Raw genomic sequence first — 21,333 nt, 5'->3', positions numbered from 1 at the left:
TAATTGTCTTTCTCTGCTTGACTTATTTTGCTTAGCATTATCTCCTCCAGTCCCATCCATGTTGCAGCAAATGTTGAGAAATCGTTTTTTCTGATGGCTGAGTAATATTCCATTGTATATATGGACCACATCTTCTTAATCCAGTTATCTGTTGAAGGGCATCTTGGCTCCTTCCACAATTTAGCTATTGTGGACAATGCTGCTGTGAACACTGGGGTGCATATGGTCCTTCTCTTCACTACGTCTGTATCTTTGGGGTAAATACCCAGTAGTGCAATGGCTGGATCATAGGGTAGCTCAATTTTTAACTTTTTAAGGGACCTCCAGAAATGAGATGAACTTCTAATACTGCCAGTTCCCACTTACTGCTCTGATTTTTTATTTTCTAATTGATTTGAATTTCTACTCTGGAAAGTTTTGAACAGAAAAAATTTAAAAAGAATGCGATAAACTCTCATACATCCACCTCCTATATTTATTCATTGTTAACATTTTGCCTATTTGCTTTTGTGTGTGTGTTTGCTGAACCATTGTAAATTATATATATCATGATATTTTACCCCTGAATATATTATTATGCATCTCCAAAAATGAGGTTTTTTTTTTAAACAAGATTATAGTACTATTTAATACCTAACAAATTCTATTAATCAGTATTCTCCAGAGAAATTGTGTGTGTGTGTGTGTGTGTGTGTGTGTGTGTGTGTGTGTGTGTGGAGAGAGAGAGAGAATGTATGTGTGTGTAGAAGGGGTAGGAGAGGAAAAGAATTATCTAAGACATTTTGCCAGAAAATTCTGTAGGACCAAAAGTCATGTATTTCTAGACTGAAAGGGCCCACCACTAACCTACTGCAATGTATGAAAAGATCCATAGCAAGGTGCATTATTCTAGTACTTCAAATACTGGAGCCAGAGAAGATAGTGAAAACTTCCAGAGAGGAAAAGAGGTAACATTCGATGATCAGGAATCAGAATGGCATTATACTTCCTCACGTCAGCACTGTAAGCTTAAGGGACAACAGAGCAATGCCTTCATGTTTCTGAGGGAGGATAATTTACAACTGAGACTTCCATATCCAGCTAGACTCTCAAATGAAGACAGAAACACCTTCTAAAAAGTAACTTTCCATTTACCATTTGTGAAAAAGCTACCAGAGGAAGTATTAAATAGCCAGGGGCTAAATTAAGAAAGAAGATTGTGTGGGATCCTGGAATAGTAAACCTAAAACAGGAGAGAGGCACAAGGAATCCCAGGAAAATAGTGGTGGGAAGCCCCAGGGTCATGGCGCTGTGAAAGGCGCTACAGATCCGAGGGCTCCAAGAGGGATGTCTCGATGAAAATCGAAAGAGTAAAAAATGTGGTTGATTGTATTGAGAGGCTTTTTAGAGTTTGTCTGAAAGTTTGAGGCTAAATTGGTGATGAGTAAGCTGAAAATGGAGGAAATGAAAGACAGACACTTGTATGAAGAATGACATGAAATCATCCCCTCACTTATATGTAACTAATAGTCACAACATCTTACTAATGTGAACATTGACTCTTGAACTAACCAGTGATGTGACTCTTTAGGGATGATGAGAAGGGCCCTGGGATGGGATAGAAGTTATGTAGATAACTGGCTGGCCTATAGTGTAAAAAGCTAAATCTGTATCTTCCATAGAATGAAACTAATGCATACTGTTTAATAGATACTGTTTAGAAATACAAAGTCAGGGGCGCCTGGGTGGCTCAGTCGTTAAGCGTCTGCCTTCGGCTCAGGGCGTGATCCTGGCGTTCTAGGATCGAGCCCCACATCAGGCTCCTCTGCTGGAAGCCTGCTTCTTCCTCTCCCACTCCCCCTGCTTGTGTTCCCTCTCTCGCTGGCTGTCTCTCTGTCAAATAAATAAATAAAATCTTAAAAAAAAAAAAAAAAAAAAAACGAAGTCAAGTATCCCGAGAAATATCTAGAAGAAATAAAAGTGGTTGTGTCTGGAGAGCAGGAGTGCGATGGGAAAGGATACTGCTGTTATAAATTTTGTAATACTGTATTTTTAAACCTGTGTGCCTGCATTAGTTTGATTTAAAATTTTTTAATTAAATATAAAAAATTCATTAATTTCAGAATTTTCAGTACTCTCTGTAATTAATTAACTGTGACACAGATAAAGATGCATCATGACATCACCATATTGGTAAAGATCTAAATATTCCTTACCTTCTTCAAGGGCAGAGTGTTCCACCTTCTAAATTTCCACTGTCCAATGCAGTAGCCCCTAGGCATGCATAAATATTTTAATTAAAATAAATAAAATTCAAACTTCACTTCTTTAGTTGTACTAGTGACATTTCCAAGTGCTCAGTAGCCACATGTGGCTAGTGGCTGTTGTATTAGATAGCACTGTCCTAAATCATTCTCAGATTCATCGCTTCTTCCTAGCTCAGTGCTGGTCTTTTTGAGGCAGTATGCAGTAGCGATTGAAGGTATGGGCTCTGGAGTCACAATGCATGAGCTCCAGTGTGGGTTTCATCACCTCCTAGCTCTGTACCTTTGGGCACATCATATAACTGCTCAGTGCCTCAGTTTCCCCATCTGTAAAGTGAGGATAGTAATAGCACTGACACCTCCTGAGGGTTGTAAGGATAGACCGTCATAATGCATTTACATGAGATATTAGCATCATGTCTGGCCCATGGTAAGCACTCAGAAAAGGTTACCTACTGCAACTAGTATCATTATCATCGTGTCTGCCGCAGATCTCTTCAACTGTTTCTTTCTTTTTTTATATATAATTTTTATTTTGTTACATTAGTCACCATACGGTACATCCCCAGTTTTTGATGCAATGTTCCATGATTCATTATTTGCGTATAACACCCAGTGCACCATGCAATATGTGCCCTCCTTAATACCCATCACCAGCCTATCCCAATCCCCCACCCTCCTCCCCTCTGAAGCCCTCAGTTTGTTTCCCAGAGTCCACAGTCTCTCATGGTTCATTCCCCCTTCTGTTTACCCCACTTCATTCTTCCCTTCCTTCTCCTATCGATCTTCCTATTTCTTATGTTTCATAAATGAGTGAAACCATGTGATAATTGTCTTTCTCTGCTTGACTTATCTTCAACCGTTTCTGAGCTTGCATGCAGCCTTGTTGTCCACAGCCTCGCAGAGACCCCAGTGGAAATGAGCCTTACCTGTCTGCAGCAGGGACCTGTTTCGTGAGGAATGGATGGCCCTTCTCCTATCCCTGTCTTATATTCCCCCCCTCCCCCACACTTGTGCTTTTTGGGATCTCCTCTCAGCCTATGCCACAATCATGGTCTCAGGGTCTGTTTTGGGGGAACTGACATTAAGAAAATCATCACCGTCACCACTGCCATCAGCTCAGGTTCTCCTCATCCCAAGACCACACTCTTTTATTTTTAAAGATAGATTTATTTATTAGAGTGAGCAGGCACATGGTGGGGAGGGGCAGAGGGAGAGGGAGAATCTCAAGCAGACTCCCCGCAGAGTGTGGAACCCAATGCAGAACTTGATCCTAGCACCCTGAGATCATGACCTGAGCCAAAACCAAGAGTGGGATGCTGAACTGAGTCAGCCACCCGGTGCCCCCCAAGACCACTCTCTTACAGTGCCTTTCTGACGGGTTTTCCCATCTTCTTTTCCACACAACGGCTGGAGCTATTGCAGTTTACTCTCAATGTGGAGTTACGACCTACCTGCAGAATGTCTCCACTGGTTTCTTCTTGCCCAAAGATAGAATTTAAGCTTAGTCCTGCAATAAAGAACCTTCCCAAATTCCCCAAAGCCTGCCTTACCAGCTTCACCTCTGGTTGGTTATGCTGCTGTCCATCCTCTAAACCATTCTCCTCTGTCTTTCTGTGTCCTAGCTTGTGCTGTCTCCTTTGATTGGAGTAATGATTGTAGCAGTAATAGTTACACACTTACCTTGCACCAAGCAGTGTTCTGTGCAGTCTACACTGATGAGCTCATTTCATCCTCACCTTGACCCTGTGAGGGAGGTTTTAATATTCTCCCTGTGTTAGAGATGTGGAAACCGCATACTGAATAGTGCCAGCTTGTACCCTATATGCGAAAGCAAAGCGACATCACACACGCACACAGTTAACTTAAAAGAAATAAACTTTACCAACTCAGGAGAGAGAGAGCATGCGGGAGGGAGGAAGGAGAAAGAGAACAGTAAATACTGTGGATGATCTGCCTGACATTCTTCTCCCAAATCTGTGTGCTCCCAAGGGAGTGAGGGGAGGCAGGGTCTGCTGTTGTCCTGGTTTTCCAGACCTCTTGTACTGGGAGCACCTGGCTGGCTGAATGGGATTACAGGGCTTAATTTTTCACAGTGTTCATATGGCATAGGCCCCCCAAATGCATGCCAGTTCCTCACTGAGATATGGTATGCCCATCTCTCTGGGGGCTTTTCAGGACTGAGTTTGACCATGGGGGACTGACTTCTCTTTATAAGTGGACTCTCTCGTTCCTAATCCATGAGTGAGGTGAGACTCCATCGTCCTGCTTCCCTCCCCCCATTTCCCCATGGTCCTGCTTCCTTTTCCCACTTCCTCGTCTGTAGACAGCTGCTCATCTCTTCTGACACAGGTCAGACATCACCTCCTCTGGGAAGCTTTCCCTCACTCCCCCAGGAGGAATTTTTCCTTCCACCTGTGCTCCGGGAGCACCGTGCACGCATTTCTTTCTGTGCTCTCTTAGGTTGCGTTTTGACAGTTTATTTATGAACCCCATCCCCCAGCTGAGTGTGGGAGTCCTCAGTAGAGTGCGTTGTTCTCTTCCCCCACGTTTGTTTCAATAACCTCCTCCATGGCAGAGACTCAGGAGCTGTCTTCTTTGTTTGGTTGTCACGAAGGCAGGTTTCTGTGTCTTCCAGAAAAAGGAGTGAGATCAATTCAGAAGGGTTATTATGCAGAATTGGTCATGTTTCTTACAGAATCTGGAGCCCCCCTATTCTGTCTCTATTCACTTTCCGTCCTTTGGTTTGTTTTCCCCACAAGGTCAGTGTTTGGCTGTAGGACTTTAAGAAGCCACTCTTTACAGGGCAATGTGGTCTGTTGAGTTTTCCTCATTAGAGCTGTGTAAAAATGTTTGTGTTCTCTATTTTCATCCCCAGATTAAGACATCTCCATCAGCCAGCCAGATCCCCCCCCAAACCCTGAAACTGGCACCATCTCTGAAGAGTTTCCAAGTTGCCTGTTTTTTGGGGTTTTTTTGTTTTTTATCTTATGAAGGATGTGGTTTTTGGTTATGTGATTCTTTTTAAGCCGCTTCATTTGTTTTTGGACTGATTAATAGCATAGCTCCCCAAACTTGGACAGAAACGTCAAATTCAGAATCTCTGGAAGTACAGCAGTAAGAAGCTAATTAGTTCATGTTTTCCATATGAATGAGACTCAAATACACAATCACTGCTTCCTTGTTCTATCTCTCACCCTTGACTGTGCTGGCAGACCTTGCTCTTCCTTTTCGATATAAGGGGATTTGTTGGGAACAAAAAGCATTTCCCTATACTCCACCTGCTGGATAGAATGAATAAAAGCCTGGGGGAAAGTGCTAAATATTTAACAAATGTAACCTCAGCCCCCGTGAAGTTTCAAGTCTGGAATACATTTCACAGTCCCAGGCCAGAAACATGCATGTGGATGCTGCTTATTTGTGTCCCTTGGCAGAGGGTCTAGAGAAGTGTTACAATTCAGTTGTGTGGGGGAGAGAGAGAGGGAGAGCGAATGCTTATGTATATATAGCTTAAACTGTTATCTACAGATGCTGGAGCACGGAATCCACCTAACTTCCCTTTTCCATCACTGGCCTCTACTCTGCCAGCGAGCCTCAGTTCACGACATGCTCCCTACCCCTTGGTCACCACACTTGAGCCTCATTGGCATTGTGTTCCCTCCTGCCACAGGGCCTTGGCGTATGCTGCTGCCTCTATCTGTAATGTTCATCACAACACACATTCCACCTCTTTATCTTGTCAGCTCTTACTCTTCTTTCAGATATTAGCCCACTTCTTCAGAGAAGCCCTTAAGTAAGTTAATTCCCCCTGTTATATAGTCTGAGGATATTGGATACTTCTCATTATAAGCACTTGTCACACTTGTGGTTTTACATTTCTCTGTGTGATCCTTTGTATAAATTGCTTCCTAAAGTATGGTACACATATGGCACAAATGACATGCAGGTGTTCATTTTTAAAAATTTTAAAGTTATATATTTATTTTGATGTGTATTAGAAAAAAATATGTATATACTTATAGCTTATCCTTTTGTGAACATTTTAGCCTATGTTGGGCCTAAATAGATAAAACTGTGAATCCACCATCCATAAGCCAGAGGAAGTAGAAGTACCATGATCAGGCAATGGGCATATAAGCAAAAATTTTGGAAGCAGTATACAAATGACTGAAATTTGGGAAATAGGTTGATACGTTTCTGCTCACTAGAATATAAGCTCCAGAAAAGAGCTCTTTTATGCTCTATTGTCTCCACCAGGCTTGGTGTGTGTCTGGGCCTCGATAAACAGTTGTTGAAAGACTTGACAAGTGATTGAATGAACAATGTTATGACTCAAGAGGTGCCCCTCCTAAGTGACTTCAGGCCAGCCGTAGATCAGACAGTAAGAAAGAAGGTTGAGATTTCTCGTGAGGACCATCCGTATGGATTGCACACGGTTGGCACAGATGGGAACTCTGTAGACTTAGAGCATTCAGCTTCAGATGCCCAACAGCTTTGTTGAGTCACAGGGCTGTCAGGGACCTTTGCAGTTACCCTGCTCAGAGCCATGCCTCTAGCATCCTGGGCAGGTGTTGTCACAGGCTGGGCTCCCCCAGAAGCAGACTGTGAAGTGAAGATCTACCTGCCAGCAGTTTATTAAAGATCTGGGGACCAACCACTGTGGGAGGGCAGGAAGCTGGATAGGGCAGAAGGAGAAGGGAGGCAGTCTCAGTAGGGGCTGCAGCCGACGTCATGAGAAGTTCTGAAGCTGAAATGATCCTGGGGAGCTGTCTGGCGCCAAAGCAAAGGGGCAGTTATGTCCCGATGCAGACTGCCTCAGAGGGCCGTGCCCTGGGCAAGGCAGCTGTCTCCACCCAGGCCATCCCGGAAGGGTGCTGATGGTGTCATCTTGGGAGGCAGATGAGGCTGACGTGTCAGACTCTACCACAGGTGTCCAGTCAATCTCTGTGGGACAGTCTCCCGGAGTGGCAGATATCAGTCGCTACGGTTGGAATGGCTGTAGTTGTTACAAGTTTGTTTTTTCCTTTATGCTGAACCAAAGCCCCTTCCTTGTTAAGTTCCACATACCTATACTCATTTGGACCAGCAGAGCAAGAAAACCAAAATCACCCTTGAACTATCTGAAGAGAGCAAAGTCATCTCATTTTAAATCTCTTAACCAAACACACATAGTTTCTTTGGCTCTATTTTTGCACGTTTTTAAGATGTGCCATATAAAAGTAAGCTTGGAGTCAATCTAGACTTTCATTATTTATTTGAGAGAGAGAGAGAGAGAGCTCACAGGGGGAGGAGCAGAGGGAGGAGGACAAGCAGACTCCATGCTGCGTGCAGAGCCGGTCATGGGGCTCCATGCCACCACCCTGAGATCGTGCCCTGAGCCAAAATCAAGAGTCGTTGCTCAACCAACTAAGCCACCCAGGTGCCCCTCTTTTTACTTTTATTTTTTTTATTATTTTTTAAAAAGATTTTATTTATTTGAGAGAGAGAGAGAGAGAGCACGAGCAGGAAGAAGGGCAGAAGGAGAGAGAGAAGCAGAGTCCCTACTGAGCAGGGAGCCCAACGTGTGGCTTGATCCCAGGACCCCGAGATCATGACCTGAGCTGAAGTTATACACTCAACTGAATGAGCCACTCCATTTTGAATCTTTTTTAAATGAATTGTTTAAAAGCAGGATCTTTCTGAGTGTGGGTTCATGAAAACAATCCCTGGGAACCTGAATAGAGAATCTAAAAGATCATTTTTACCCCTATCTTATTATAATATATATAATTGCATTTATTATAAAACAGTTGCAAATGTTTATTCAAGCCTTTTTGTATGTCAGATATTATATTAGAAGTACTTGCATGCCTCCATCACAGTGGATCCTCTCACCAAGCGTATGAGGTCGATACTGTTCGGATCCTCACTTTGTGGAGGAGGACATGGAGGGCAGCTAGATTCAGTCACTTGCCCAAAGTTACCAAGTCAGTAAACGGAGGAGCCAGGATTCCGACTCCGCTGGTCTGCTCCGGAGCTAGCTGCTTCTCTGTGTGTATATTGCACTGGTTAGGGTTGCTTTAAAATAGCAAAGGACCTTATTATTTCCCTGAAAAAATAAAATAAAATAGCAAATGGCTTAATATCTGAAGGAACTAACTTGAATGTATATGATCGTCTTTGGAGAAGCTCAGAGGTCTCAGAAAGCACTGATTTTGTAAAGGGAATAAAGCCAAAAAAAAAAAAATGATGCCTTCCTCTAGGGACTGTGGCCATCCACTATGACAGTAAGCTTTGTAAGAGCGAGGACCACATTTATTCATCGCTAACGCCATGTCTAGCAGAGTATCCAAACCATGGTTATGCAGGTTGTCGGTTCTTGCCTATCTGCTCCAAATCCATTCCTCTGTGCCTCCTTTTGTCACACTGCAGCTGGACCCCGACAAGGTTTCTCCTTTGCCAGCCAATGCAGCTTAGGCTTTGTCAGCAGAGGGCACCGGAGGGACACTTCTAGGGGTAGGGGCTTGTCTTTGGGGTTCTAGTACTTTTCTTCTAGCTCCGATGGCATGGTGGCCGGCGGGCAGCTTCCTGTGCGAAACTGGCTGGTGCACAACGTGCAAGGAGTCGCGCTGGCTCTTGAGCGCGCCCAGTGGAAGCTCCCTGAGGGGCCACGGTGAGATCCTTGGGCCACAGCCACCCCTTTGCCAATGGAGTCCAAATCTCATCCCTGAGAGAAGGCCCTCTCTCAATTTCTTTCTTCCTTGAGTTCTTTCTGTAGCCTTGGAAGAGAAGCTGCTCCCTCCATCTGCTATTCCAATATTGCTTAGAGATCTCTTTACCCCCTCAGTAGTTAATCCCTTTTTATTAGTTAACAATTCTTCCCATTAAAGTTTCCCTGTTCAAATTATTGGTGTGGTCTCAGTTTCCAGACCGGACCCTCACAAACACAATGCTAGATACTCAATAGATGACCAGTAAATGAATGAATGAGGGAGGGAGGGAATTGAGGAAAAATGCTTCATTTTCAACATAGTCCTGCTGTTTATTCTTGAGGACTCAATGGTGTGGGGTAGCCCCCTGCCCTGCCAAACTCTTCCCAAATGTTCAGGTTGCTTGAGAATACGCAGTTTCAAGCATTCTATAAGACCTATCTCTCTTCTTCTCTTCAGGTAAATATTCTATGACAGATTCCAGTGGCACCATGGATAGGGAAACAAGTTCCTCTCTCCTATGTCCCCTCTGCACACCTGCCCTGGATTTACGATTTGATCCTGTAATATCAGAAATAATCCAGCCAGTCCTAAAACCTGCACCATTTCCCAGGTCACACTCAGGGCTCCTAATGCAGGTGGTTTGTTTGTTTGTTTGTTTGTTTGTTTTTAAAGATTTTATTTATTTGAGAGAGAGAAAGGGAGAGTGAGCATGAGGGAGAGAGAGCGCGAGGGAGAGAGTGAGCACCAGAGGGAGTAAAGGCAGAGGCAGGAAAGGAAAAGGAGAAGCAGACTCCCCACGGAGCAGGGAGCCTGACGCAGGACCCGATCCCAGGACCCCAGAATCATGACCTGAGCCAAAGGCAGACACTTAACTGACTGAGCCACCCAGGTGCCCCCCCCAAGTGTTGTATTTTGAGAAAGCCATAGATCTCACTGTTCGCTTCTATAGGAAACTACTGAACTCTCAACACAGTTGACGTCACAGACTGTGAACAGTCCTGTTTTTACAGGGCAAACAAAGCCAGTTAGTGTACGGAGACATCCTTGTAACTTACTTTGGAGGAAGAAGCTCTGGGCCAAGGCATATCAGTAAAAGAGTCTAACCTCTTGCTCTTATGTATCTCTGGGTAAGACTAAAAAAAGAATTTCTCTTAAGGCAGGAAAATATGAAATACAAAAATCACAATGATGTGCGTCTCTGTGACGACTTGCACAAGCCACTTGTCTACACCTACATCCCCAAACACAGCAACCAAGTGAACCAAATCCTGAAATTGAACACACTTCCAAACAAGGAGCGCCCAACCCTTCATTAAGGCTGATAGAAGAGCACATCAAGGACATGGTGAGGTTTTGCTTGTTTACGTAATAAAGTAGACACCAGTGTTTAGCTGCTAAATGTGTAAATGTAGCCTGTGTGACAGTGGGTAGCTCAGAGGGAAGGAAGCAATTTAGGAAATACCTCCTTCCCACATCACACACATTCTCAGACCCATCAGAAGACCCCAAAACTAGGTCCTACAATACATGCGTTTTATAAAGCAAACCTACCCTCCAGCTTCGGGCTGTGTGTGACCTGGTTTCTCTTTTTAATTTTCTAACTGGGGTGGAAAGCTAACAGTGTAGTATGTCATGGTCAATATGTCAACCGCAGAGTGGGTACAGTGTTACAGAAAGATCCCAGTAGTCATTTAGGACATTTCCCTGTAACTTGAGGGAATGTGAGATGGATCACTGAGGTCACGAGCGCCCTGTGTCGGATCCCCACGTCTCAGGCTCTGAGTTCTCTGACTGGGTTTTAGAGTAAATATTATGTACAGTAACGGGAGATTCTTTCTGGGGCTGGAGGACAAGTTTAAGGAGTGGAGTTGGAAGGTGGGGGTGTGCCACTTTTCACGAGCCATTATTGCAATTTTAATGGTTGTCAAACAAATGCCTAGTGATTTTGAAATGGAGACATTACAAGTCCCATGGCTAGGTCAGGCTTAAGTCTTCCTATATTGCACTACTGCTCTTACAAATAATTTTTGTTAATTTGTACAAGTGCACTTGAAGGCATGTCTTTGTTTGATGTATCTCTATTACCATCCTCCTCAATATAACGGTGACCCAAGGGTGCTTGGGGTTAGGATTCCCCTCCCCTCTCCACCCCATGGCAGCTAGGACATCACTCAGATGCATATGGAAGGCAGTGACTTCAGTTATACTTTTCTCTTTTGCTGTCAGTTTCACCCATAAGAGGCCAATTCTCAGCCAGACTAACCCTCTCAAACATTTAGGGCATAGAGTTACATTTTTTAGTTGGTTCAGCAAAGATGAAAATTTTCAAATCCCTGTATAAGATGCATTCCAGTAGCAATGGTGTTTATCTTGTCACTGAGTGATGGATGGGAAACTCTTCTGTTAGGTAGGTAAGAGGGTAATTGTCAGAAAGCGATGGGGGGCTGGGAGGATGCTCAGAGGCTCTGGGCGTCTCATCTTTTCCTGGCTCAACCTTCTTTTCAAGTCTTGTTTATGAATTAAGAGTTTGGGGACGGGGAGCAAAAGGGAGGAATGAAGTGAAGACTGTGGAAGTTAGGCAGGGAATGCCCTCAAGCCCCACAGTGATGAGAGTTTCAAAGGAGAGGAGGGGGGTCAGAGTCCTCAGGGCTCTGCCAGCAGAAATCTGCTAAAAACATAGGAGGCTTTGCAGGCAGCAGTGGTTGCCTGTGGGATCTGCATCGTTACATTCATTTTGCATGATTAGAAGCAAGCCAACTAAAAGAATTCACCAAGCCCTCAGAACAGATGGTTCCTGGGTAACAGGATGTCCCCTTGTCTTTGAACAAACCGTGTTTTTGAAAAAACTGAAGTCATCATACAGGATCCTAATTGGGTCTCGTCATCTTCAGGATGAAGACCAGTTGCTTTGAGCCAGTGTTTTCCAAAAAATTGTGGTTGTAACCCATTAATGTTGTGACCCAATTTAATGGATCTTTGACCAGCATTTTTTAGTGGAATGAAATGGGAAAAAATGCATCACCTGTATATAGTTTCCTGCTGTTTTTGTTTCAGTTGTGTGTGTGTGTGTGTGTGATATATGCTGGGTTGTGATGGAAAATGTAGTTCTTACTGTGGCTCAAGCTCCAGAGTAGGAAAGTATTGGGTTTAGGCGACTTTAAAAGGAAAAGGAGCGATTGATTGTTGTGTGTAATTGGTAGAGTGGACAAACGCTGCCGAACCATTATTAATAGGTACACGTGCTTGTGCGAGGATGTGTGTGAGAGCCTGTGTGTGTGTGTATATGTGTGGGTGTTTGTGTTTGTGATCTGATTCTGCCATGAGGTTTAGGCAACAGTATGCTTTCTCCTAAGAATAAGAAGTCCTAAGATTGAGGGGCTCCTGGGTTGGCTCAGTGGGTTAAGTGTCTGACTTCAGCTCAGGTCATGATCTCGGGGTCCTGGGATCGAGCCCCTTGCAGGTCTCCGTGCTCAGCGGGGAGCCTGCTTGTTTCTTTCCCTCTTGCTCTGCCCTTTCCCCTTTTTGTGCTCTGTGTCTCTCTCAAATAAATAAATAAAATTAAATAAAAAGAAGTACTAGTATTGAGAAGTTTATTTAAGGTGATGTTGCTTAGTATGATAGTGATTTCAGAAAATCTAATGGGCAAATGTGTTACCCTTCATTAAGGCACTTGCCTAAGGACAAGCTGGTCAACTGTACGATAGTAGCATAAATTTTCGTAATTTATACTATGAAAAAAAGTACCTGTTGAGTTAGTTATGGTCCTTGACTCTTCAGGGGGCAAATCCCCTGAAAATACTTGATGGATGGATCTCTAGAAAAACACTAATATTTCCTCAGGTTTCCAAACAAAATGAGAACTGTTTCTGCCTTAGCTTTTCCTGTCAGCTTTTAAGGCGTCCTATCCGGTGACAAGCTGTGTCTAGAAAACAAAGCAGCCACACCTGTCAAGTGTGGGGGGAAGACCTTCCATAGGAAGATGAGACCTGTGATGTTCTAAAACTCAGAGAGACAGTATCACCTTTTAGTGGAACATTTATTATAAGGTGCCAAAAAAAGAGAGACAGTGATGTAAAAGGACAGATGTCTTCTTCATCAGAGGTCTGCTTCGCAGCCCGTGGGCTCAGCTGGTTTAGGCTATATGTCCCACGAAGCTGAGGAGTTGGGCTCCGTCCCCTCTGACACAAAGCAAGGACCTTGATCTCCAGGAACACTTGACGCTCCACTCAGTTTTTGATAAGTACACACTGTTGGCCAGAGGAGGCTCTAATGATCATCCCTTCCAAGGAAACAGATCACTAACTGCCTCCACCTCCGTACCGAAAACAGTCAAAAGCATAAACGCTACGATGCTTTGTACAGAATGTCAGGCAATTCTTAACAGTTGGCCTGAGAATGAATCCACACGAGAGGCATGTGACAAGCAGATGGCGACTTGACTTACTCAAGGAAGAGAGAGCGCAACAGGAATGCTCCATGTTTAAGAGCACGTTCCCGATGGTGGGGATCTGCCAACGACTCCCTTCTTACAAGATCTGACAGGCTCTTTCCCCAATCTGAAAGCGGTCCTCCTAAAGCAGACATGGTCCTGTGGTTGAAAATGTTAGGTTTACCTTGCCATGGCCTCTGACACCTTGATAGGGGTTTATCTTACACTGGGTGTGGCTAATTTTCCAGAACCTGGGTTTCTGGGACTTGCCGTTTGTTCAGCAGGAAGCTACACAGTCTCCGTTTTTACTTGAATGAAGTAAATGTATCCACAGCATCTTTCATCATAAATATAATGCCCTGGGAGAGAATACAGCAGCAAACCAGACAGACAAGGTTTCCAGGGGCCCCGGTACCCAGGACAGTGCCTGGTACACAGTAGGCATGAAATAAATATTCACTGAATGAATGCATGAATAATGACCGGGCGGAGGTTGTGGAGGCCACAGTAGTGTTTCTTCTAACAGCTTTGGATTTCTGAAACCACAGACTTCCGTCTCATCTGTTAGCAACATTTAATTTTTCTTGGCCAGTGTTATATTTGAGTTTGATTCATACACTAAAAATTATGGACCATTATAAATATCTTATATTTCCTCTCTGCGTACCCTTTTCTGCCAGATCTTCAGAGTAAGGAGATGTTAAACCACACTGCAAGATCCCCAACTTGCCTGTAAGGATTTACTAAAATAACATAGAATTGTCTTATCCAAGTTACAAAAACAAAAAGTGCTGAATTCGTTTTTCTGTACAAAATGCAGAATATTATGAACTATAGTGTGAACTTAGTTCAGTTCCTCGGTTGCACTGTTGCTTCGAACTTTCACAGATTGTCTTTTTTTTTCCCCATCATAGACATGACAATTCAGTTAGTAAGGAATTATTTTTCAATTAGTCATGTCAGTTCCTTATACCATGAGCTAATATTGTCAGCAGTTTTTATCCACAGTTATCATATCTTTGCTTCAGAGTCCCCACTTTCAAAGAAAATTTGTAATAGCACAATGGAAAACGACGTACAATCTCTTTTTATAGGTAATGTAGTGTAAGTAGTAGATAATTGAAGAGCTTATACATCATAGCCTATTATTATTCTCAGTGGCTGAATGCTAATCAGTTAACTGCCTTTGAGCTCTATATTTTTAAATGTGATTAAAACATACAGTCTCACAGTAAATGTAAATGGCTTATTAAGGGCCTTTACATGGCAACAGTATCATATGTCAGAGATGAATGGTGTTTCTAATTTGCTAGCCACTTGGGTCAAGTTTACTTTAAGCAGGAAGCATATTTATACAAGTAATCATAACACAAATGGTCTCTTGAGAAAAGCTGTTGGTGAGGGTTTAACATTTTTGAAGTATGCTTTTGTATATCTTCTAAATGGGTATTTTATAGGCACCGGGCCAAAGCGCCTCACATCCATGTTCCTTCACACCAGCATCACTGCTGCTCACGCTGCCTGAGAGCTCAGGAAGACTCGTGCTCTGTATGTTTCTGAGGGTGAGGTGAGAGGGGATCAGGGGCTTGAGCCACCTTCCTTTGAACAGCATTCTTCAGGACTTTGCTACTTAAATTGGGGGTGGGGGGGAGGACAGCAGCCCTTGCAGCACCTGGGGCATGTTAGAAATACACAAACCATATCCCAGACCCACCGCATCGGAATCTACACTCAAACCCAATCCGCTTGTGATGTGTAAACACTGCCTGGGACCTCAGATCCTCTGTTTTCTTGGGACAAAGCACCAGTCCTGGCGTCCCTTTCTCTTTCCTCCCCACTTCTAGAATCTATCTCTTTCTAGGAAAGCATCCCCTCAGCCCACGTTTCCTTTCTTTCTCAGCACTCCCACACCCCAGACCCAAATGAATTTACCAACACTGGATGTTTTTGCTTTTATCAAGAGCCGGCTTCTCATGCTGCCTGTCTGACATCATCCTGGGGCTTCCTGCTGCCAAATAATCTTGGGAAAGTCAAGGCATCGTAAGGACTTCCAAAGCTATGCATTTATCCTGCTTTCTTGTGGCTAAGCCTCCCATCCTTTGTTTATTCCGCATTGAGAGCCCAGCCTTCCAAGTTGTCCACCAGAACCCAATCTCCCTTTGCCATTTTAGTCCCTTCTGTTATTGGGTGGGGGAGGGATTTGATTTCTTCATCCCAGTTTGTACTCATGGAACACTGCCTTCCCCTAACCTAGCCATAAGCTGTTGATAGTTGTGGGGTATTGAAAGGACGAAAGGGCATCATGCCAGATGTTTTGGGGAATCACAGATAAGAGTTTACTCAGTAGAGGGAATTGTATGCAGTTACTAATGACCCACATGGCAGCCCCCTGAACACACTTCATTTGGCCACACTTTTTGCATTGAGAGGCTCAGCCTGCAGCAGGTGCCCGGAGGCAACTGGACATCCACACACCCAGACTGACCAGCCAGTTGGCCTCTAGAAGCAATTTGATCCCTCTCTTCCAAACTGTGTTGGAGTAAGAGGCTCTGCAAAAAAAAAAAAAAAAAAAAAAAAAAAAGTGAGCTGGGCATTTAGAAGCGCATTGCTTACAAATTCAGGCTTTGTGGACCAGGGGTTAGTGTAGCCAATGGTCAAGGGAACAATCTGGGGTCAACTGGGTGAGGACCCGTCAGCCTCCTCTGGAGTGGTCGGCACCCAGAAGATATTTCTTTAATCAGAGGAGACTGGCAGGGGGAGAAACAGAATTGCTTTCTGGCCATAGTGAGTCCGAGGACCACGTTTGCAGCTTCCGTTCTTCTTGAGACCAACAAACCAATTCTTCTCCGCGTGCTTCTTGGATGTGTAGGTGTTGTAATGGTTTTCCTCCAGCCTTTCCAGGAACAAACATTCCTCATTTGGTGTCTGCTAAAAAGATAAGACCGGAAGAGAATAGAATTATTAGAGATTGGTTTTCAGTGAGGTTTCTCTTTTTACTAGCCCCGCGACCTTGGGCAAGTCTGCTGAGGCTTTTTTGTGCTTCAGTTTCTTTTTCAGGAGAATTGAGATCGTAATGGGACCTGTCTCTGAGGGTAACAGTAATGGTAATAACTTAGAACAGGACCCAGAACCTAGTGAGCCTTCAAATTTATTAACTATTTTTGCAAGCTCCCCTTCCATCTGCTGTCCTCAGGGCCCTGGAGTTCCCTGCTGGGGAGATCCTGAATGACCATAGCACATCAAGGGCAGGGCTGGGCCTTTTGTCTCCAAAGGCTCAGCACATGGACATGACCCTGAAAAATGGCCAAAATCGGTAAAACCAAACTGTGATGTGGTGGGGGTTTTTAAGTTTGGACTTGAAAAATTTAAAAACCACCCCAAAGCCACCCACCCAGATATAGGGAACTGTTTACAATCAATGAACATACTTCCCCATATCTTTACGTATGAACACACAGAAGGACATAGATAAAGCCATACGGATAGAGGCTGATGATGTTAGCAAAATGGCATGCTATCCCATTTTTAAAAAAAAAATAGGAAATAAACCTATGAAAACATTCAATCTCACAAGAAAATGCAAATTAAAAACAATTCAACATGTTGGCTATAATATCTGCAAAGAACAAAAAAATTTACAATGCTTAGTATTATGAGAGCATAGGAAATTGGCACTTCCGTGCACTGTTGGTGAGATAAATTGGTGGCAATTTTCTGAGGGTAGTTTGGCAACCTTTGACCCAGCAATTTCATTTGTAGGAATTGAGCCTTAGGAGATAGTTGAGTAGTGTAAAATGGTATTTTCGAGGGTAGTCTTTGAAGTACAGGGTATAATGGGAACACATTCGAAGCAACCTACGTCTTCATGGAAGGGCGATTGGTTAAGTGGCTAGGGCTACATCCACACATTGGAATCCAACGCAGTTGCCAATTTATTAAGCTGGAAAGATCACTACGACATATTAAGTAGTGCAGTTACTTTAAAAATCTCTACCAACAATTACTGTTTTCCTTGAAGTTCATCTGTTAGAAAGTGGGAAGAACCCTAGGCATTTGAACTTCCTATTTGTCAGAGTTTTAGAATACATTTATTGTATTTGGATATAAAATACTTATGCTGTTCATCGACTTTGCCCCAGTTCCAAGTCACGTGATCTCAACGTTATCTCTTCACCCACAGTGGTGAGTGATGCCCTTCCTGGTGGTTTCCAATCTTGTTGTTCATTATTCTTTATTTGTGGGCATGTTTGTGTATGTAGCTGTGAGCCTCACTCAGGCAAGAAGTGAAAACTTGCCAGCCTTGCGTCTGCCCAGCCGACACAGAGCCTTACAAATGAGAGGTGCTCTCCAGCTAAGTGGCGAGTTGCATTTGCTTCTTGAGAATGCAGCAAGCAGTCAGTCAAGTTCCTTTTGAAGAGTAAGGAACTATGGAACAGCAAGTTTCCTGCTTATTCATTTGTAGTCTAGTGCAATGGCATCTGGGTGAGACACTTTGGATCCTTTTAGAGTAAGATGGGAGATAACTGTAATATGTAATTGGGTGACTCTGCTGCCTCTAGAGGAACGTACTCAGACGTTAGTGTTTGATGCACATTGTTGGGCGTGGGAGGAGGTAGGCAGTTGTGGACCAGTGTGGCTTGCCCACTCCTCTACAGGGAGGGTCCCCCGTGACGCCTCTCAGTGGGCGTCAGGCCTGCGTTCTGTGACGAAGCTGAGGACGGCCACGTCCCTCACCTGATGTCTCCGTTACACTAGAGCAGTTGACACACACAGAGCGGCTGAGTCACAGGCTGAGTCAGCAGGCCGCATCGGAGGAGCTCCGTCTGTCCCTCAACCAGGATTTGTCAGTAGTTGTTATGCACTTGGTGCAATGCCAAGGGCCTGGAGATTAACAGTTGATTCATGACTATTTTAAAAATGATTTTCTTTTTTTATATTTAGCACACTTTTTCCCCAACTATATGGGTGACATAGGCCTACTGTAGATAATTTGGATAAGACAGGCATTCACATGTTGTAAAATCGGCTGCTTACCACCCTTAGAGATAAATATATTAATGTTTGGATATATAGCCTTTCAAACTTATTTTTTAAGATAATATCCTTTCCACAGACATAAAAATTTGTATCAGGGTGGATTAATACCTAAAACTTGTTAAGAGTGTGAGGCAGAGCTCTGAGATATTTTAGAACTTGGTCATTATTAGTGGAGAAATATATAGATTATTAGGCATAATATATTAAGATTACCCTCTGAGTAGTTCAGGTGAAGTGCAGTGATGGCCAGGACTGTGGTGGGAGCCTAGGGGAAATTGGATTTGGGGGTTCTCCCTCAATATATTTTTTTAAAGATTTTTTATTTATTTATTTGACAGAGATAGAGACAGCCAGTGAGAGAGGGAACACAAGCAGGGGGAGTGGGAGAGGAAGAAGCAGGCTTCCAGCGGAGGAGCCTGACATGGGGCTCGATCCCAGCACACCGGGATCACGCCCTGAGCCGAAGGCAGACGCTTAACGACTGAGCCACCCAGGCGCCCCTCTCCCTCAATATTTTTAATACAATTAGCAGAAGGTTATATTAAATATCAAAACTGATTTGAAAGAGGAAAAGCCATAAGCTATAAATATAACCTAGGAAATAATGAGCATAAGGGATTTATAAACTTATTAGTTGTTTTATAGCTCTCACTGATGGAGCACCTCCCATGTGTCAGCAGCACTAGTGGGTGGGTTCTGTGCATTGTCTCTCTGACCCCTCTTTTTTTTTATTTTTATTTTTATTTTTTTTTTAATAATGATTTTTTATTATATTATGTTAGTCACCATACAGTACATCCCCGGTTTTCGATGTAAGGCTCGATGATTCATTAGTTTCTCTGACCCCTCTTAACCCCTATATGTGGCAGTCACCATCCATTCCTATCCTCATTTTAGACAAGGCTCAGAGGAGGCAAGTAACTTGCCGCAGTTGCAGAGAATTGAGATTCAGTTTTGAGTTTGAGATTCAGTGATTGGTTGATTACCAAATAGAAGAATTACCAAATACCACCTTAAAAAAAAAAAAAACACCAAAAAACCTACTTCCTATGTAGCAGTCACTGCCCGAGCCCCAAACCCTTTAGAATGGTCCCATTTGATCCATATTTCAGCAAACAGCCTGCAGGAGGCTGCTGATTTTTCTGACAGTCTCATCTTCTGACCCCTAGCAGGCAGCCTGAAAAACCCAAACTGTGCTCACATCCCGAACGCTGGCTGAAGTTACAGCTTCAAAAGACAGTTTTCTGTGCCCACTGCCCCTTGGCAATTCGATGTAAGTTAAAGAGAGCTTCCGACCAAAACCCCCTACTGCCTGCCTTTTTGTAGATATCTTCATAAAAGGGAAGAAAGGGGTTTGGCTAAGCCTCAATGATCAATTGTTAGGATATAGAGCAAGGATCATTGAAATTCAGAAATAATTTCAAAACTTGGGTCCATTGGCTTTAGTTCTCTTTCCATTTAAATCTTCTACCAGAGATACCAATAGGGGCAAAATCACACTGTTTCCATTCTTTTCTCACAGAGACCAGTATATACTGAGTCACACCTGTGTGAAGCACTACTGAGGAGAGGGACGGAGCAGATGTGGAGGATTTTGAGCTCCGGGATAAACTCTCAGACGGTGCTTCTCAAGGTCGGGGCTGTAGCTCATTCGTCGTCACATCCCCTCAGTACTTAGACACCGGGGGCACTTGCTACATGTTGGTTGGATGATGAGTCACATGCTAGAATTTAGGCTCAACAATTTTTGTGAAGAGCGTAGAGAACATGCTTACAGCATGTGGTGGGCCCAAGAAACATTTTTGGAATGAGTGAATGAAGTGGGAATAGGTATTCTGAAATGATTGACCGAAGAGTTACTAAAATTTCAATCAATGTGTCCTCTGTGTCTAGGCGATAATACGTTCCGAGTATTTTGAGAGAGCACCACAAGAAACTCTTTCATGCCTGCGCCTAAAATAAGGCAGGGGAGAGGGTGGGAATCCTGCTGGAAAAAACAACAAACAGAGACTAATTGTTGCTTTATAGTTTGCATCACTCAACGTAACATGATTTCTGGAAACCTCAAACCTTGGCCGTGTCTGGAAGCATGTCAGCCTCATACTTACTGAGCCGTACAAAAGCCCATCGGTGTCCATGGCCAAGTACTGGCCAGTCTCGGTGCTCTTTATGTACACCTCCCCTACGCTTTCCGCACTGAGCTGCAGTTGAACTGAAACAGAAATAACACGAGTGAAAGTAAATAAACAAGAAGCCGTTGCCGATAGGGCCTGGCGGCCAAGACAGTTAGCCATGGAAAATTCTGCTCATTCAGTTCACAGTGCCCTCAAGGATGAGCCTCAAATTCATCAAAACATAGACATACAGTTCCTTTTTCTTTGCCCTCCAAAGAAAGCTGCCCTTTGGGCAGGATGTTCTTGAGAGAAGGAGGGACGAATGGGTGTGCCCACTATCTCCCTGCAGGTTACAGAATGACCCCTCCTGCACTTCCTCTGTCTCTGTTCCCTCCTGGTGGGGACATAACCATGGGAGGAAGCGACGTTCGCTTTCCTAGGTGCTGCAGAGCGGGCAGCTGGCCAGCCCGAGTGTGTTTTGCTTTAATTAGCAACCTGCTTTGGGGGTGCCTTTTTAGGGCCCCAGCCTGTTCGGCGTGGGGGCTTCTCGTGTACACATTGTTATTTTACAAAATCCAGTAGTGTTATTTTCCCAGACAGAGAGGTTCCCAGGAAGTTGGTCTGGTTAGTGCATCTGAAACTCAGGGAACTCTCCCACCATGAAGTTCAGTCAGCTGCCAGCCTCGGCGGCAGCCCAGCTGGAGTACAAGCAGAGGGGAGCCCCAGTGTCTCATCGGGAAGACAAAGCAGTTATCTGGAAATGCAGGGATGGGAACAGTTGTTCTCACCCTGGGGTGATGCTGTTTGCCAGGTGACAT

The 21,333-nt window shown here is 43.9% G+C and overlaps 2 protein-coding genes across 18 annotated transcripts in view; one reads left to right on the top strand and one right to left on the bottom strand.

The window, feature by feature from the left end:
* LOC123790207 (uncharacterized) overlaps positions 1 to 21,333 on the top strand; it is a 385,091-nt gene that overhangs the window by 219,016 nt on the left and 144,742 nt on the right. The gene's annotated exons all lie outside the window — the stretch shown is intronic.
* FGF1 (fibroblast growth factor 1) overlaps positions 12,953 to 21,333 on the bottom strand; it is a 93,903-nt gene continuing 85,522 nt past the window's right edge. For 5 of the 6 annotated variants that reach the window (XM_045794402.2, XM_045794399.2, XM_087862184.1 and 2 more), the window contains 2 exons: positions 20,510 to 20,613; positions 12,953 to 16,292 (listed from right to left, as the gene is read on the bottom strand). In XM_045794402.2, coding sequence (XP_045650358.1) covers positions 16,098 to 16,292; positions 20,510 to 20,613 — 299 coding nt within the window. In that variant the 3' untranslated portion in view covers positions 12,953 to 16,097. The remainder of the gene's footprint in view (positions 16,293 to 20,509; positions 20,614 to 21,333) is intronic. The other variant, XM_045794401.2, reaches the window with a different exon arrangement.

This window comes from Ursus americanus, chromosome 5 (assembly GCF_024610735.1).
Source record: "Ursus americanus isolate L20-20 chromosome 5, mUrsAme1.1.p, whole genome shotgun sequence".
Classification (NCBI taxonomy): domain Eukaryota; kingdom Metazoa; phylum Chordata; class Mammalia; order Carnivora; family Ursidae; genus Ursus; species Ursus americanus.
This window is presented reverse-complemented; position numbering and strand designations above follow the sequence as displayed.